Source organism: Quercus robur, chromosome 1 (assembly GCF_932294415.1).
Source record: "Quercus robur chromosome 1, dhQueRobu3.1, whole genome shotgun sequence".
Taxonomy (NCBI): Eukaryota; Viridiplantae; Streptophyta; class Magnoliopsida; order Fagales; family Fagaceae; genus Quercus; species Quercus robur.
This window is the reverse complement of record NC_065534.1, coordinates 27,965,887-27,985,105: the sequence shown is the minus strand read 5'-3', so window position 1 is coordinate 27,985,105 and position 19,219 is coordinate 27,965,887. Positions and strand designations below refer to the sequence as shown.

The following is a 19,219-nucleotide window of genomic DNA, read 5'->3' as shown; positions in this document are numbered from 1 at the left end:
TCACTCTGTTTTTACAAATGTATAATTTAATCATTTTTTTAATGTTTTTGATTGATATTATTCTTTTTATGAAATGGTCATATTCTTCTAATTATTTTTATTGTGCATTATATTTTCCTAAATTCTTTTGTTACAATTAAAATTTTTAAGTTTTAAAGTTATTATTCAAATTCTCATTCTCTTAAGAAAATTATTATGATGACCAAAACTTATCATATGATTACAACTGATATTATTCAAACAATTAATAGTACTCTCAAACCAAACTTGTATTTTGTCATTTTTAAATAGGTACACTGTATTGGACCGAAGTGATATAAAATGGACCAAATAGACTGAGTGGACCGGAATGACTAAATTAGACCAAATAGACCTAAGTGAGCCATATGGACTAAATTGGATCGAATAGATCAAAGTGGATTGAATTGACCAAATGGGGCAAATTAGACTGATGTAGACTGAATTGGATCGAATAGGACTAAATTGACTAGAGTAAACTGAATGGACCTAATTGAACTGAAGTGGACCGAAGTAGACCAAATTGAACCAAAATTGACCAATGCGGGCAGCAGTAGATCGAATCGGACCAAATTGATGATGTGGACCAAGATAGACCGAATGCCGATATGTTATTAGTATAGCGAAGATTATGTTTTGAAATAAACTCAAATTCTTGCTTATAAAATAATCAAGTATTAACTCAAACAAAATCAAACCAACAAAAACTATGTGAGAGAGAGAGAGAGAGAGAGAGAGAGAGATACTACTTGTAATGGGGAACTAAAAAAATACAACACCAAAACATATGAACCCAAAATAGAGTTTTAAAAATCATAATGATTCATCAATATAAAGTAGAGTTGCAAGAAATTAAAAAAAAAAAAATGAAGAGAGAGAGATAGATGAAAAAAGAAATAAAGAAAAAACCTAAATACAATTTTATCTATCTAAATATTAAAAAAAAAAAGAAAAAGAAAAAAAGAAGAAGAACAAATTGATATAGAAATCAAAAAATGGGGGGGAAAAAAAAGATGATTTTTTTTTAAAATTTTTTTTTTTATGGATGAGAAGAAGTTAAGTTGATATTGAATTATTAAGTTTTTGTGTTTATCAAACTTTATCCAAAGAAGGGATTTCAAATTAAAAATTTTATCCACTTGGAGATTATAGTAGAACTAAGTCCATCTTTTATTATATAATATATATGATATGATATATAGATAAAGTTAATTAGTAAGTAATTATGTGCTGAATTAAAACAATAGCATTTTTATGAAGTTTTATAGGCAATACTTACACTATGAGGGCGTTTGGATTGCGCTGAAAGTGGCTGAAATACAATGTTGCGTTTTCCAGTTTTTTTTTTTTTTTTTTTTTTTAAATTTTCAGCCGCATTATTTGACCGAGTCAACTGTGAACAGTGCATTTGTGCACTGTTCACAGACCTACAAATTCCACTTTTCAGCAACTTTTTCATTAAAAATGGATCCCACGATACTATTTACACTTTTAAAAATTATTTTGTTACAGTATTTTCAGTTTCAGTTTTCAGTTTCAGCAAAAATAAGCTCAATCCAAACGAACCCTACATGTACTATTATTCCGATCACATTAAAAAAGGACGAGACGGACACATCTCATTTCCGCGGGGTGCAAAAGTACTTCTAACTATTAATTGCACTGAAATGTAAAGTAACCTGGAATATACATATTACTAAAGCTCTAATTCATTTATAAATTTTGTAGACATAATTTTTTATGGTCATTTCATACTCTATTTAAGCCATTTAAATAAAACATTGAAATCCAAATCCTTATCATTTTAAATTTTTAATACCTCTATCTAGACAAATCAATAAAAAGTGCAATAATTCTTAATAAGAATACTAATCCCATATTAATAAGAAAAGAGTTTGTGGCATTGCTATGCAATTAAAAGAAGGAAGCGATACTCTTTCTTCAATGACTCTATTTGGTTTGTATCCAAATGAGTTTAGGGATATTTTTTCTTTTGAAAACATATTTTTTAAGGGCTGAAAATGGGCATTACTCAACTTTTGTTGTTATTATTTGGACGATTTTTATTTTTTATTTAAGGGCCAAAGATTATGTTTGGGGAGGTGGGAATTCTAAAATCTCATAAACATTTAACATTTTTACAATTTGGTCCTAAATTCTAACTATTACTATTAACAATTTAATCCTAAATAATATAAACAATTTAGTCCTAAATTTTAGACTACTCTATTTAATTCATAGTGGTTGCTAATTTTCATTGGCATCTTCTCTCTCTCTACACCATATTAGCATTAAAGAAAACCAACCACCTTTACTAACCCCCTTTTTTTTTTTTTTTTTTTGAGAAATAATTACAACATGCTGCTAACCCCGCAACTTGAACCCTTTTCCCCTTAGACCCCCAAGCACTTTGTACATGGGGAGGTGTCAATTCAGTTACAAGGCCTTTGGCTTTACTAACCTATACTAACTTATTTAAAAAATAAAAAAATAAAAAAATCTATACTAGCTTGTCTCTATTTCTTAGGAACACCAACACTCTGTGTTTAGTTTGGGCCACAATCTATCACATATGGTTGCAAAGGAACAACGGATATTATGGAGGAGTTTTGACAAAGGAACAAATTATACATAGAATTAAATGGGATATTAGAGCTAAAATGGGGCATGCCGTTATGACTGAAAATACCATGTTTCACAAGGTTATAAGCTCTAGATGGGGCTGCTTGCACCTTGTTCCCTGAGCATACTTCTTTGATTTGCTATTGACTCCTATGGCCAATTATGTTTTCTAATGCTTTCTATAGACTAAGCAGTTGCTTTAGTTAATCTGTAATAAGAGTGCTAGTTGGTTCTTTGTTGTTCTCTGGTTTGTAGCTTTTATAGTTTGCTAGAGGAGTTGGCTCTGTTTTTAAGAGTGTGTAGACTTGCTGTCTTTTTGTTATATGAAATTATGGAATTCTCAACCAAAAAAAAAAAAATCTGTATTTAGTTGCTCAAAATCTCAGTTAAAAACACATGCATCAAAATACATAGCTCATATTAAACCTTTCTCATGAGAAAGAAACCACAGAGAAAGCTCTATCTATTACAGAGACACCCAAAAAAAGAAAAAAAAATCTCCAGATCCATACTGATCTATAAAACCTTTCTCATGAGAAAGAAACCACAGGGAAAGCTCTATCTAAATAGATTATTCAGTCTACAGTGACGCTAGAAAAAGAAAAAGAAAAAAATTAGTAGTGATAAATTTGAATGAACCTCAAAGAGAGCGTCAATGGTCAGTGGTAATTGAGACTCTAAGAGAGAATGGAGAGAGCGAGAAGAACGTAATCAGTAGTGTGAAAAATGAATGTAGAAATGTAGATCAAATATTTATGTTATTTTGGGTAAAAAATAATAATTTCATGTTATTGTGGCTAAAAAAAAAAAAAAACACAACTCATAGAGGCATTTCATTGAACAGTTAATTGCTTTAAGTGGTTATTTAATACCAAAAATTGCATTTCAGTTAAGAACAACCTTGAACTCTAAAAAATAAAATCTCTAACAAATTTTTAACAAAACTAAACTAATTCAAGCTCCAAACCTCAATAACATTGTCACTCCTAGCCTTACCAGTAGATATAGACCCATATAGACACATCCAAAGAAAACAAAAAACTCATGAAAATTTTACCATAATCTTTCAAACCCATATCTAGGAATGAACGAAAATCAACCATTGAAACTAAAATAGGCCGAAGACATTACCTTTTAGTAAGGGTGACAAATGAGCTGGTTGGGTCATAAATGGGTTGGGTGCGTTATAACTCATTTATCAATTTATGACTTATTTATATATAAATTAATTATCTATTACCCGCCCAACCCATTTAATTAGTAACCTACCCATTCAATCCAATATGACTCAAATACCTTTAAAACTAGTTGAATACCCTATTGACTTCCAAAATTACCAAAATACCTTTGGAATGTCCAGAATTACACAAAAAACACTAAAAAGCCAAAAATTCCCAAGACAATGACACAGGTTTTAATGGATTGTCCTGTCTTGCACATAAAAGCTACTATATTATGAAGGCATAAAACAACTTTAGATTCACTATATTATGAATGGGTCATTCTACTGTACCCCCTCCAAAAAAGGGGGGGTACGGTACCCACCTATATCTGGGCCGTTAATTTCTTATGGTTTTGATCATGTCCGTTAATATAATTTTAAAGGTTTTTGGTTACCGGTTAAACAGGTTTTAAATATAAACAAAAAAAAATTAAAACATTCATCAGCCTTTCCGCCTTTCTCCTGTCTCACGTTTGCGTCTCTACCCAGCTCTGTTTGCCTCTCTAAACAAAACCCTCACAGAGCCTCTCTAAACAAAGCCCTCAAATCGTTTGCTCTGTTTGCCTCTCTAAACAAAACCCTCAAATCGTTGATACCACATCTGAGGCGCAACCCACAAAACCCTCAGAGCCCGGCGCACCCACAAACACTCAGAGCCCGGCGCACCCATAACCTCAAATCGGAGGCGGTCCTTCTCATCCAATCCACTTGTCGGCGCCGCTCTCTAGCTTATTCGCTTCCAATCCATATTCAAATCAGCGGCGCACTCATATCCAATCCAACTCGACGGTGCTTCATCTCTTCCCGGACGACTCGGCAGTGCTTCTTCTCTTCCATTCTAAATCGGCGGCGCCACCCACAATCTTCAGGTTCTCTCTTTACATACGATTAACGCTAATATGGGTTTATATTATTTCTCTAAACTTTGTGGGTTTATGATATTATTGTTTTGTTTGAGTTTCGGTTCTTATATATTTGACAAATTAATCTTTACACCAAAGGGCTTGTCAGTCCACCATTGATTGCCTGGATCACTACTGCCATGTGAAACGAAATTGTAATAAGGTTGCTGATGCTTTGGCAAAGAAATCCCGGGTTGGGCTAGAATTAGAATGTCAAGTTTGGGTTGAAGACTTACCTGGGGACATTATCCCCCTTGCTCTGTTTGATTAGTTTTCTTATGTTTTAATAATAAAAGCATCGGTCTGTCTCACAGACCGGTTTCTCAAAAAAAAGAAAAAAAAAGTCTTTACACTTTTGAGTTTGGAATGTGAGACGTGGGAACCCTTATCCATAAGTTGGGATAAGATTAGATTTGGTTGGGAGTGTGGGGAGGACACGATACTATGGACCTACAGATTTAGGAGTCTTTTTTTTTTTTTCGACCACCTTGGCAGTAAGAACAACCATCAACGTAAATTAAATGTTTACCAATGATCGGAGACAAGAAGAGCGAACTGGAAAATATGGAAGTCCAAGGCTGCAATACCTTAAAGAATTGGTGAGTCAGTTTCAAAACTCTACTGATGAAGGTATTATACATCATAATCATATTGATGACTTCTTGCAACCTTGGAAAACAGTTTGTGCTGTTTGGTTTGTGTTCAGATGTGCTTTTCTGATTTGCTTATTTGTTGAAACTAGGGAAAAAAGTTTTCTCTTTTTGGTGTGGGGTGCGTCAAAATAAGCTCAAAAAGCTATTTCTTTTTACTTGTTGAACGCACTTTGCACTTGAGTGGGGAGAGTCAGTGGGCCATTTTCTTCTTCAATGTTGCATAGTGTATGAGTTATGGACAATAGTGTGGAGTTTGTTTGGTCTTATTTGGGTTATGCCACAGGGTCCTTGATTTGTTAGCAGCCTGGCAAGGTACCTTTGGTAGAAACGGAAATATAGCTTTTCGGAGGGCTGTGTCACATTGTATTATGTGGTGTCTTAGGCGGGAACAGTATGCTAGATGCTTTGAGGGATGTGAATGGTCTATTATTGAGATTTAGTCTCTCTTTTTTTGTACTTTACTGGACTGGAGTCTTGCTTTTAAACCTTTTCCCTGTCCTAATTTTCTAGATATGCTTGAGCATTGTAATTTGAAAGATTGATTGTACTCTTCCCTGAGTACACCCCTAATGTACACGGGTGTTTCCTTTTTTATCAATAAAATTTTCGTTACTTATCAGGGGAAAAAAAAAAAAAAAAAGGTATATACAATTTTCAAGATACTGCCTACAATGATTGACTGCTACCTTCTAAAGCCTAGTTGTACATGCAGATAACCGGTCTAGTAAATGAGCTTTATGGATTCCATAGATCTGATATGACCAGAGCTACTGATGTAATATTTACTGCTGAGTTAAGTTGATGACTGTTGATTGTTTATATCCTTTATCACCAACTTGAATTGAATGGTTATTGCAACAAGGAGTTCTAATGCTCTACTCTTGTCTCTCACAATATGAGGATTTCTCCATGTTGGTTCTAACTAAATTTTCTATTTCATGGAGTATCTTGTTTTAACCGTTGAACAATTACTACTATGGCAAGTTTTGTGCCACTCATTATTGTACAAACTTTTGCCTCAACTGACTTGTGCTTATGAGTATACCAAACTTGCTGAGCAATTTTTAGCAATGGTCTTTGGCAAATGGCATCTCTTGCCTCAGTAAGAGAGGAAGGAAAGTGAAGTCATGTCTAATCCTGCATAGGTGCTTGAATTATTTTGTTTATTAAAAAAAATTTCTGAACAATTATGTTTTGCTTTTCTAGTTATTGGTCTTTTTCTTCAGTCATTGTATTCATAGGTTGGAAGCCATGATACAAGAGCCTATTTCTCTTGAGAATGCATACTATAAGGCAGTAAGAACACCAATTTCAGTGTTGGTTTGTGCTATTTTTTTTAGTTGGTTTCCTATTTTAGAGTTGGTTTCTCTAAAATTTAGAATTTGAAAGAAGCCTGGTGAGTTTGCTCAGAGTTTCAGTTGTAGATATTTTATCTGTCTGATGTTCACCATAAATTGAAGTTGTAATAAAAACAGCCTTCCTAATTAGATCATCTCCTGTATCAAAACTGTGTCCCTCTTTTATCTTACATGCCAACAGGACAGGTATTGGAGTCACTAAACGTCTAAACCAAACCAAGCTGCCACATTAAGCTAATACCAACTGGCACCAACCCTTCATTTCCTGCTTTCTGACTAGTGCCTCCCCTTCTAATTATTCAACACAACCCAAACCAAACCAGTCTAGACCATGTCTAGCCAAAACAGAACTTAACCAACCACTAGCTCTAACTTATACTAGTTTGCCAAAAGCCTATAGACATTTACTTTATTGGTAAGTTACAGATGGACCCATTGAGTTTTCAACCCATAATCGAGACATTTACAATAAAAAAACTTGTGGAATCATAGGCTTCAAATTGATTTGTCAACGGAGGATGCCTTTCAAGGAAAAATCCATGATAATGCATTTTACCACTCATCTATCTCTTACATGAGTAAGGCATGAATGATACCAAAGGCCTAAGGATAAACTTAAGGATTAGGATTAAAATCCCCTGGTGGACTTTGGTGGAATGGCATTAAAAAATATAAATGTGCAAATGAGACACTTGAAGGAATGTTTTGTTTTTAATAAGTGATACTTGAAGGAAAATTATTTAAACCTAGGTAACAACCAACAAAAAGCTGGGAAATTTACATCAGAAAATTCCTTTAGAGAAAGATCCACAGAAAACCCTCTCTAATGTAGTTCTTCAAATAGAACCATCCAACTGAGAACAAATTAACCAAAACTACACCCAACGGTGGAGGAACTGAGAGAACTAGGGAATCCCTTTTCTCCCAAAAAAAAGGGAGAAGAAGAAAAAAGGAAAATGTCCAACTAACTTGCATCCAAAAATTATGATAAACATTCTCACAATTGAATGATGAAACTCCTAAGCCCTGTCTGGATTTAATGACTCTTGACTTTGTACAAGCCCTAGAAACTTATACAAAACAAATAATTGATTTTAGAAATGGATGTCAAGTTGCATTAAGTGCAGTCCATCTCCATAATCACCCCACTCATTAGTCATCACATTGGAATTCAACTATTAAACTACCTTTATGTGTCAGCCTATATAATATGTCAAGTAGAAATAGAAAATTCATTAAAGAAAATGTCAACGTGCAGTATAAAAAAGAATTAATATAGAACACGAGCATGCAAAAAATAAATGCATAATCTAAACTAGCAATTTTCAGTTAGTCACATGTAAAGTAATATAAAACAAGAACCATGATAAGTCGAACACAAGTGGAGTTAGATAAATGCAAGACCAGGCAAAAGTTATACATACATCATCCTGCGCCTTTCTACTTTCTAGCAGTGTGGCTCTGCATAGTCCCTTGAGAATTCTTCTGTCTTTTATAAATTTTAATATCAAAGCCCTCTATTCTACATCAATTATTTTCTTTCAAATAAGAGTATTTGGCAACTCAAACTTACATTATTGAAAGAGGGAGTACATGGGAGTCATTCTCTAAGTCAATTCAAGAAGATCAAACAAAAATGGGATGAATTTGTTATTGATGCCACCTCTGTTTGATTCCTTGCTCAACTTTCTCATTCCTTGGCCCTGCTTATTTGGATGTTTGTTGATGCCTTTTTTTTTTTTTAATTTAATTTTTTTATATTATTTTAAAACTACATTATCAGCTGTTAAATATCATTTTATTACCTTTTTTTTTTCTTTCAATTTTAAATTTTAAATTTTTTAAAGTTGGAAAATCATTTCAATGCTTTTTTCTCTACTTGATGAAAAAGCTACTACTAAGCCAAGGCCTAGGGGTGTTGAATACTTCATAGATTTTGATGATTTAGCAGGTTTTGCATAGGTTGATGCTTTAGGCCCAATTGATAGCAAACTCCTTATATCTTGTGTCCACATCACACAAATTTATTTTATGTTTAGTTTCAAAATTCACCTTTTGTCTAGTTTCAAAATTCAACCATGAAATATATTTACTTTTTAATGCATGTTATTGCTTACCTTTTTTTTTTTTTTTTTTTTTTTCTTCATGCTATATTGTGATAGGAGTATGGGGAGAGTGAAGAACATTGAAGAGCAAGATGCCATTGAAGAGCAAGATGCTCTCCAAGTTAGGCCCCCGAAAAGACCACTTGGAGCATTTATAATTTATTAGTAAGATTCACGCAATTCAATATATATTTACTTGTTTTATTTATCCTAATGTTATATTCAAGAAAGTGAGTTTTGTTCAATTTGGATTTTTAGTAAAAGGCAAGTAGAAATGATGAAAGCTGAAGGCATTGTCAAGATAAGTAAAGCTGTAAGTTGAATAATACTTATATTTTTTTAGGTTATTATTATTTTTTAGTTCACATATTCATGGACATCATACTTGAGTATGAAAATCTAAAATTACAGGTTAAGGATGAGATTACAAAAAAGTGGAATAATCTTGATGACGACTCTAAATTAGAGTATAGGAGGGAAGCACGTGAGAATTGTGAAAATTATGCAAATCTAAAACATAATATTCCTTGCAAACCACGTAAAGTAAGTATTTACCTATGAAACTTTTAGAATGCATCACTATGTATTAAATTTCGTTATAAAACCTTTTTTATTTATTTTATAATGCAGGTTTCATTAGATACTCGGTGTACCCTTGGTCGCGTTCGTTCGATGGTTAACAAATTGAATCTAAGACAAAAATCTGTCATTCAAGAGTTAGGGTTTGGTAGTTTGTTGGATTTAAAGTTTATAAATTTGGATAGAGATTTATGCAAATGGTTAATTGATCATTTTGACCAAAATTCATGTGCATTGGATATTTGTGGTAAGAGGTTACCGATTTCCACTGAAGATGTAGAATATATTTTAGGAATAAGATCAAATGGGGTTGATATATCTATTGTTGGGAGCGCAGAAGAGATAAATCATATGTGCCAACAATATGGATTAAATGTGGAAGGGGATATACCAATTAAGCTCTTAGAGGATGAGTTGAATAAGATGGAAACATTTGGAAATGAATTTGTGAGTTATTTTTTGCTGTTTATAGTGGGTACTTTATTATGTCCCACTACAAAATCTTATATGAAACGGTCTTTTGTTTTAATTTGCCGTAATGTTGAAGAGATTAGAAACTTGAATTGGGCAAAGTTCGTGCTAGATTTTCTCATTCAAGGTGTACGCAAACATAAAGACAATAATCTTATAGCAGTTGATGGTTGCGTGTTGTTATTAATGGTAATATGTAGTAAATAGTTACATTCAAGAATACAATTTTATTTCTTAAATTTCTATGAATCTTGATTATAATTTTATAAACATTTTATACATTTGCAGTTGTTTTATTTTGAACACGTTAACGTTGAAATTGACGTTGAACATGTTTCCAAACGACATCGACCACGTATTTGTTTTTGGGGAAAAGAGGAAGTTAAGCAAAGGATGCTGAAATTACATTCAATTGGAGGTTTTGATAGTCCTAAGGTAACAATTGATTTTTTATAATGTTTGAATACTTATCATTCTATTAAATCTAGTGCTTATTTGAATTTTTACCGTATGTAGTTGACATTATTTATTTTATGTTTATTATAGTTAGTAGTAACACAAATGGAGGGTGGATATGAGACTGCCAATATTCCATTGGAAAAGCAATATATTAATCAGTCTCATGCTATGCCATGTAGGGATGAACACAAGCCAAATATGGTATCGTTTTCACCCAATAAATTTTATGACTTTGATGATTTTTTGATAATGGACATGTTTTTATGATTGTTTCTATAAATTAATCCACAGGATTCTGATGAAGCAACTCATAGATTTGAGCAATCCTTAACAAGTATTAGAGATGATATGCTAGTTTTGCATAACACCATGAATGTCATTGCAAAAAATATGGAAACATTTAAGAAAGATATTGTTTTGGAGTTGAAGAATGTCATTGCAAACAATATGGAAACATTTAAGAATGAGATTGTTTTGGAGTTAAAGAATGTGTTTGCAAACAATACGGAAACATTTAAGAATGATATTTGTTTGGAGTTAAAGAATGTAGCAAAAAGGGAACGTACTGGACATACCATTGATTTGGACCTAAATGATATCGTAGAAGGCCTTAAAAATGAGACAAAGGTGCTGCCTAAGAAAGAGTCTACATCTCTAGTCCAAGGAAAAATGGACCACGATGATACAGTTCATGTTAAAAAAGAATCTAAGAAAGAGTCTACATTTCTAGTTCAAGACAAAAGGCACCAAGATGATACATCCAAACCTATTTGTTTGGAGTTAAAGAATGTAGCAAAAAGGGAACATACTGGACATACCATTGATTTGGACCTAAATGATATTGTAGAAGAGCTTAAAAATGAGACAAAGGTGTTGCTTAAGAAAGAGTCTACATCTCCAGTCGAAGACAAAATGGACCAAGATGATACAATTCATGTTAAAAAAGAATCTAAGAAAAAGTCTATATCTCCAGTTCAAGACAAAATGCACCAAGATGATACAGTACCCATTAAAAGAGAATTTAAGACGGTGTCATCATCTCCAATACAAGACACAATAGAGAATGACCGCAATGTTCACATGGTTGGGCTAAGCAAATCCATTAAAGAATCTGGTAGCAAAACAGTCCTATCTCGTAATGTGGTAAGCAGTACAATACTTGCTAGTTAATTATTTTAAAATAGTTTAGAATTTCTATTAGCTACACAATTTTTTAATTTTGTTTATTTGTTATAAATTGTGCAGGATGTGGATATGCTACAATTAACTTTCCCACATAACAATAGAATTATTGCATCATGTGTTACACATTCTGCCAAGAGTAAAGTCAATAAATCTCTAAAACGTAGCCCAATTGTCACCTCCCAAGTTGTAGTTCCGAATTTGAAAAAGATGAAAAAAATCAAAGATACGTCCCAGGTGAATCCTTTAATGTGTACATTAATAAATTAGGGTGAGAATACAACATATTTTCCCATGTTAATTATTATATACTATATTGTTTTAGGAATCCAGACTGGTTGATGAGGAGAGTATCAATGAGTTTGCACCATTTACTGAATTGGAGAAGATCATATGCAATTATATTTTCAATAAGGATCTAGATGGGAGGTTTGTCATTTTTGTTTATATATAGAAATTAATATTAATGCATTTTTTGAATAAGATCTAACTAAATAATATGTTAATGAATAATGTTCAGTGAAGTTCTTGCTAGCATGAAATATGAGCATGGTGATCGTGCGGCTTTTTTTTCATTGCTCCCTAACCAATGGATTAGCAGTCAGGTTAGTTTATGAAATTAAAATAGGAAAATATAATATTAATTTTTTTTATTTATTCACTAACTCTAACAATAATATTTTATGCTAGATTATTAGCTTGACCATTTGCATGATGACTTTGGAAGGGAAAAAGTATGGACAACTATATGCGTGGCATTTGCCAACACATTTCTCGGTAAGTTTGCTTAATTATTTTTGGTTGTGCATATAGTATTTAATTAACATATTACTTTTCATTTTTTATATATGTTTCGGGTTGTGCTTATAGTATTTCATTGCTTAGTTATTTCTATATATATATATATATACATATATATATGTTTGTAGCAAAAAATGATTGAAGAAGATGGTAATCCCACACTGGAATGGTTTAAAAGGACGTATAGGGACGATGACAAGTATATGTCAAGATTGATGTGTTGTGAACAGGTAAATTTACTTAACACACTTGTGTATTTTAAATTAACACATGCTAATACATTATTTGTTTGTACTTTTAGGTTTAGGGAGTATTTTGGTAATTTTTTAGGTTTAGGGTGTATTTTGGTAATTGTTAGGTTTTTGGGGTATTTTGATATTTTTTTTTGGTTTTTGGGGTATTTTGGTCATTGTAATAGGTTTTGGGGTTATTTTAGTCATTTTTTAGGTCTTGGGGTATTTTAATCATTTTACAGGTTTCAGAGGTATTTTGGTCATTTTTTAGGTTTCGGGGGTATTTTTGGTAATTTTAAGGTTTCAAAGGTATTTCGGTCATTTTTAAGGTTTAGGGGGTATTTTGGTCATTTTTTAGATTTAGGAAGCATTTTGGACATTTCTTGGGTTTTTAGGGTATTTTGGTAATTTTTGGGTTTTGGGGATATTTTGGACATTTTAGAGGTTTGGGGGGGGGGGGGGTATTTTGCTCATTTTAGAGGTTTTGGAGGTATTTTTCTCATTTTGTGGGTTTTGGGGTTATTTTGGTTATTTTTTGGGTTTTGAGGGTATTTTGGTCAGTTTTTAGATTTAGGAAGCATTTTGGACATTTTTTGGGTTTTTAGGGTATTTTGGTAATTTTTGGGTTTTGGGGATATTTTAGACATTTTAGAGGTTTGGGGGGGGGGGGGTGATTTTGCTCATTTTAGAGGTTTTGGAGGTATTTTTCTCATTTTGTGGGTTTTGGGGTTATTTTGGTCATTTTTTGGGTTTTGAGGGTATTTTGGTCAGTTTTTGGGTTTTGGGGATATTTTGGACATTTGAGAGGTTTTGGGGGGTATTTTACTCATTTTAGAGATTTTGGAGGTATTTTGGTCATTTTGTGGGTTTTGGGGGTATTTTGGTCATTTTTTGGGTTTTGGGGGAATTTTTGTCATTTTTTGGGTTTTGGAGGTATTTTGGTCATTTTTAGATTTTAGGGGTATTTTGGTCATTTTTTGGGTTTCAGAGGTAATTTGGTCATTTTTTGTGTTTTGGGAGTATTTTCGTCATTTTTTTGAGTTTCAGGGGTATTTTGGTTTTTTTTTGGGTTTTGGAAGTATTTTGGTCATTTTTAGATTTCGAGGGTATTTTGGTCAGTTTTTGGGTTTTGATGGTATTTTAGTAATTTTTAGGTTTTAGGAGTATTTTGGTCATTTTTTGGATTTTGGGGGTATTTTGGTAATTTTTTGGAGTTTCAGGGATATTTTGGTAATTTTTTTGGTTTTGGGGGTATTTTGGTCATTTTTTAGGTTTCGAGGGTATTTTGGTCATTTTTTAGGTTTCGAGGGTATTTTGGTCATTTTTTGGGGTTCATGGATATGGATAAAAATTGCCACCCCTAACACTAAAAGACGAGATTTGTAAAGAATATGTAGATTTCCAAATTCTAATTTGTATGTATATATACACACAAATTTCAGTTAAGTTAGAAAAAATTAAAGGAAGTGTCCGTATAATCCATGAATTTCTCTCTCTCTCTAATTAAAAAAAAAAAAGAATTTCTTTTTTAGGCGAAGACAAAGGTACCTAAAGTCAGGATTGCCACGTAACCTAAAGTCATTCACAAAACATGAATTTTTATTTTTTTTAGAAGAGACAAAACATGATTTGAATTAAACTTTTTCTAAAACTTCGGTGACGGCTTTCTTTGATGATAATCCAATAAGTCTTCCATAGAGAGAGGGAAAATAAATATTAGAGTTCCCAAGGTCCAATCCAAAACAATTAATGAATAAGAAAAGAATGTAAAGCTTACTTTATATTTTTTTGGACAGCAAAAGAGGAGCGATCAGTAAAAACATTTCTTTAAATTGCTGGAAATGTGATTAGATCGCAACGAAAATAAAGCCTTTTTTTAAATTAAAAAAAAAAAGGATAATTAAGCTATATTTATGAAGTATAAGTAGGTATATATCTTAATTCCATTGATCGTATAGGTTCCATGAAAGTGGAAAACTCTACAGTTTGGTGCAATCAGTTGGCTTGAAGTAGGCCATCTTTGTTTCCAAGTCATACCCAATCAAAAAATTTGCTTGAACACTGCTGCCATATAATCCTGCGCCATCCTTAAAATCCAACTTAGTATTTGCAAATTTGTAATTGCAAAGCAGTAATATTCATATTCTTTAACTGGTCGATTGAAAGTTTGTATGGGCTTTAACTCCACATCTGCTCCTTCAAAATGGACAGTCAATATTGGTCCATTTTTATTAGTAATTTCAGTTCTATAGCAAAGCCGTGTCCCCAAAAGAGTGTCATTTTTAATGGGATCAATTGAAATCTGGTTCTTCACTTCCACCACTAAGCGATCATAAAAATTTGGTGGCAAAGTCAATGGTGGTGATCCTGAATCCATACAAATGTTGCCCTTAGAAACCCTACCTTAAGAGTTAAAGGGTACATATGTGTCTCCAACACTAATTCCTTCCAGTGTCAAATAATATTGATCGCCACCTACATATGGTGTTGAACCACGGTCTTCACTGATAACCTGTACAATAAAGGTCTTAGCATAAAAAGAAAAATATAAAAGAGAAAAGGTATCATTTGATAGAAGTCTGGCATTGCTTTTAAGAGTCACATGTAATTTTGAAGATAGGCCCAGAATTGTTTAACTTATTGGCATACAATTTGTGTGTCCCAATATAAAAGTTTCTCTTTTTTATTTCTTGATTTATGGGAGGAAAAAAAAAACCTTAAGAAAACCTTTCATAATATAGAAATATGAAGTCATTTAACTACTTAGAAAAACCTTTTTTTTTTTTTGGGGGGGGGGGGGGGGGGTGGCAGTGGATGCAATAATGTATCTCTGCCCCCCAGAGGGTTCCTTTGATTTTGCTTCTTGTCAAAGGGCCTACATGTACTTCAACTATCTATATAGCTCAAGCATGAAGAGCACACAACCGTGGAACATCATATTGCTACCAATAATCGTGTGACCCTCTTGATAAAAATATTTCAGTGTCCAAGGACGTATGAATTACTAGAAATACATACACATCTATCTCATAAGGATTTCAATATCATTGCAATTCATTAATGGTCCCAATATAGATATAAAACTAACAGTACTAGTCCTGGAATACAGAATTAGAATATCAAAATAAAAAACAGGACCTAGAACAGAAAATTTCTAACCATTAAGCCACATGACTAAGAACTCGGGGTTTGCTTCTAAGATCAGTACTCAAAGAGTTTTTCATATTAGAAAACATAAAGCAAGCAACTAAAAAGAACCGGTGATAACAAGATGAACTTAATACCAACTCCAATCCAGTAACTCTATTCCAAAAACTAACAATGTGATAACAATAACCAAAAATGAAGTTTAACCAAAAAAGCTAAAAGCCGGAAAAAAAAAATTCATATGTTGTCTAGTAAATATCCCATCGACATTTCACTATTAAAGAAAATTATAATAATTTGTTTCCAAATCAGGTGAGCCAACAGCTGGATGTTCCATGGATTCAGGGACGTTGTCACCATCAACATGTTCACCTTGTTGAATATGTGTAGATGGACATGTGCGCCTTGTGTGTCCAACATCTTTACAACTGCTGCATCGCCTAACTTTCGCATGGCTGTGGCTGTTGCTTGTGCTACCATGGTCGCCTTTAGTCTTGACAATGGCTGGATCACGAACATTTAAGTTTGCTTTATTGGACGCAGTGCGTATCCCATCTTCAGCAGCTTCTTTACTTGAATTATAAAGTTCTTCCATGCGGCGTGTCAACCTTGCTATTTCAACCTTCAATTCTTCGAAGCCTTGTGTTGTTCTTGAACCAAAGTAACACATCTGACTACAACTAGCAGACAATGCACTAAACTGTGCCATACGTATGATATCAGGAGACATTTGGGATTCAAGTTTGTAAGGCAAGTCGGACTTTGCTGTTTTCAGCCATCTGTTCATTATACATGTCGGTGGAATCTGTTTCAAATGTTCAACCTTCATAATAGCAAATAGGTGCCCACAAGGATATCCATATGACTCAAATAGCAAACAAGAGCACTTCATAGATTGATCAGCTTGACAATACACAACCTCCCATCTTGAGTCAGGGGATGCATACTGAGATAACGTGTACGTATGATAACCTTCCTTATCTATGTAGTAAAGCACAATGAATTTTTGTTCATTCAATAATTCTTCTTGAACCATGCTGAATATCTCCCTTGTGAATATAGTAGCAGCATGTTTCTCTATTTCAGCTAACCCAGTAATCAGAATAGGTTCAGTATAATTTGAAGAAAAATCTGCCCCCATCTCATTGTGTCTAATACGTGAAAGTGCTCTATCAACTTGCTGGAATAACTCATAAAGCCTAGTCTTCCTATCCAAAAATCTATTCAAGAATGCATTCATGGCTTCACAACATTGTGTACTCCTGCAGCCAGAAAAAAAATGACCTCTCATGTAAGCTTCAGCCCATTTCATTTTTTTAGCATACATTTCATGCAACCATTCATGGTTATGTAAATTGTGATTGTCAACCATTTTCTTCCACATGTCTTCAAATTCATCTGGTGTAACATATCGTACCATACACCTAATAAAACTTTCATATACTTTATCATGTAGATTTGCAAAAGCATTCCTTTCAAGATGCCACACACATAAACGATGTCGAGACTTTGGAAAAACTGTTTTAATAGCTCTACTCATTGCTTTGTCCCCATCTGTCACAACTGAAATAGGGGTCTTATTGTTCATTGCTACAAGCATATTTTGCAACACCCAAGTATATGTTTCAACGGTCTCATCAACCAATAATCCAAAACCAAATACTATAGTTTGCCGATGGTGGTTGACTCCTACCAATATAACAAGGGGTTTTTTGTATACATTTGTCTTATATGTTGTATCAAACGCGACTACATCTCCAAAACATGCATAATCTAAACGACTTTGAGAATCTGTCCAAAACAGATTAGCCAAACGGCTTTCTTCATCAACAGTGTATTTAAAAAAAAATGAGGAGTCCATGTCTACTTTTGCTTGTAAATATCCCAAAGCACATTCAGCATCACCATCTCGCGTATTGTTGTTGCGAATTGCCGCTACATAATTGTAGAGATCTTTTGAAGTGAACCCTATATTCTCGTATCCTCCAGCTTGTTGGATCATATGATCCATGATTTGATTTGATTTGACCCCAACATTATGCAATGCTATAATCTGAGCCTTATCAGAATCCTTAATAGTCCTATGTGAACGGAGAAATTGAGTCTCAAATTGTGGAACTAAGTCGTGATTATGCTCCCTTTTAAACTCTCCTACCACCCATTCACCTAACTTTCGTTCAAACCTAATACGAAAAGCTGCCTTGCAACCACTTCTTGTTATTGGTCTCTCACGCATGCAATTTACATTGGACTCATTTTTCCTAATTCGCAACCCTTCCTTTGCACAAACCCATCTTCTAGAAGTCACAATGTTATCTTTATTACGCTTTATCTCATCTTTACGAATACTAAACCCAACCAACTTTGCATATGTGTTATAAAACTCTCCACCATCATCTAGGGAACTGAATTTCAAACCAGTTATTTGGGCATCAGTCAACTGATCTATTCCTTTTTCGAGAATAGTACTCCAATGTTTTTCCAAATCAATAAAATCAGTCTTCCCTTCGTTCTCCGTATCATGATCCATGTGAACCAATATATTATTCCTAAACAAAGAAGATGTACAATTTTCAATTTTAAAAAAAAAGAAATAAAGAGGACCAATATATTATTCTTGTATCATGATCCCTTGTAATCATTTCTATAATGTTCTGAGTTTCCACTATTATTTTAATAAATTTTTGTGACAATTTATTATCTATACTACTATTTAAGGGGTTTCATCTGTTTGGATTTCTCACTTTTTTTCTAAGTAATTGCAAAAATGAAATTGTCTACAACTTTTTATCACTAAACAGTTTAACAAATTTCAAAAGTTTGACACATTTTTTTCCTAAAAATCCGCCTACATTATCTCTATTTAGATACATTCCACACACTTTTTACATATCCTATTCATATCCTAAATTAAAAAAAAAAAAAAAAAAAAAAAAAAAAAAAAATCCCACGTTCACCCATCTTCCAAAAATTTTATCAAAAAAAAAAAATATATATATATATATATATATTCCCAGCAAAAAAAAAAAAAAAAAAAAAAAGTTAACAATTGGATAAGATAACCTACGATGAACTATCGCTTTAAAAAAAATCTGTCTACAAATTCTCACAAACACAACTTCAAACTTCCGCCCATTATCATTAAGCAGTTATAATGTTCTCCCTCCATCCCTATCCTTCATAGCAACAACTATTTTTGTATGTAGTCTCAAAGGGTAGGGGACGTGAAGTCCGTGCTACAAATGATATGCCACCATTTTGAAGTCCCTTCATGTTGACAACCTGGCTGCTAAAGTTCATTATAAAGTCTACATTCCTAACAGAGCAACATCATCTCTGGAGGTAATTATTTCATGTTGTCTGGATCTAAATATATGTTAGAATGTATTGTGGGAGTTGGATTTGGGAAGTGTCTTCCTAAGTTTAGTAAGCCTAGATTCACATGTTTAATTTTTTTAGTACATTCT

General features: G+C 33.1%; 2 protein-coding genes across 5 annotated transcripts; one reads left to right on the top strand and one right to left on the bottom strand.

Moving 5' to 3' along the window:
* Nucleotides 1-4,301: 4,301 nt before the first annotated feature.
* Nucleotides 4,302-16,787, top strand: LOC126728111 (uncharacterized). Of its 4 annotated transcripts, XM_050433982.1 has the most exons (14): nt 4,302-4,731; nt 8,938-9,045; nt 9,139-9,193; nt 9,292-9,423; nt 9,511-10,119; nt 10,219-10,365; nt 10,477-10,590; nt 10,681-11,532; nt 11,635-11,808; nt 11,897-12,000; nt 12,092-12,176; nt 12,262-12,348; nt 12,501-12,602; nt 16,065-16,787. In XM_050433982.1, exons 2-14 carry the CDS (start codon nt 8,942-8,944, stop codon nt 16,140-16,142), a joined length of 2,643 nt encoding a protein of 880 aa, XP_050289939.1. In that variant the 5' UTR covers nt 4,302-4,731; nt 8,938-8,941; the 3' UTR covers nt 16,143-16,787. The 4 variants fall into 4 exon arrangements, with proteins under 4 accessions (XP_050289939.1, XP_050289942.1, XP_050289948.1 ...); XM_050433991.1 differs by lacking the exon at nt 9,511-10,119 and having other exon boundaries at nt 4,303-4,731; XM_050433998.1 differs by lacking the exons at nt 9,292-9,423; nt 9,511-10,119 and having other exon boundaries at nt 4,303-4,731.
* On the bottom strand, nt 16,241-18,282 carry LOC126696269 (protein FAR1-RELATED SEQUENCE 5-like). Its single transcript, XM_050393057.1, has 2 exons — nt 16,361-18,282; nt 16,241-16,256 (listed from the first exon to the last, which is right to left on the bottom strand). The coding sequence occupies exons 1-2, from the start codon at nt 18,280-18,282 to the stop codon at nt 16,241-16,243; spliced, it is 1,938 nt and encodes a 645-aa protein (XP_050249014.1).
* Nucleotides 18,283-19,219: the final 937 nt, after the last annotated feature.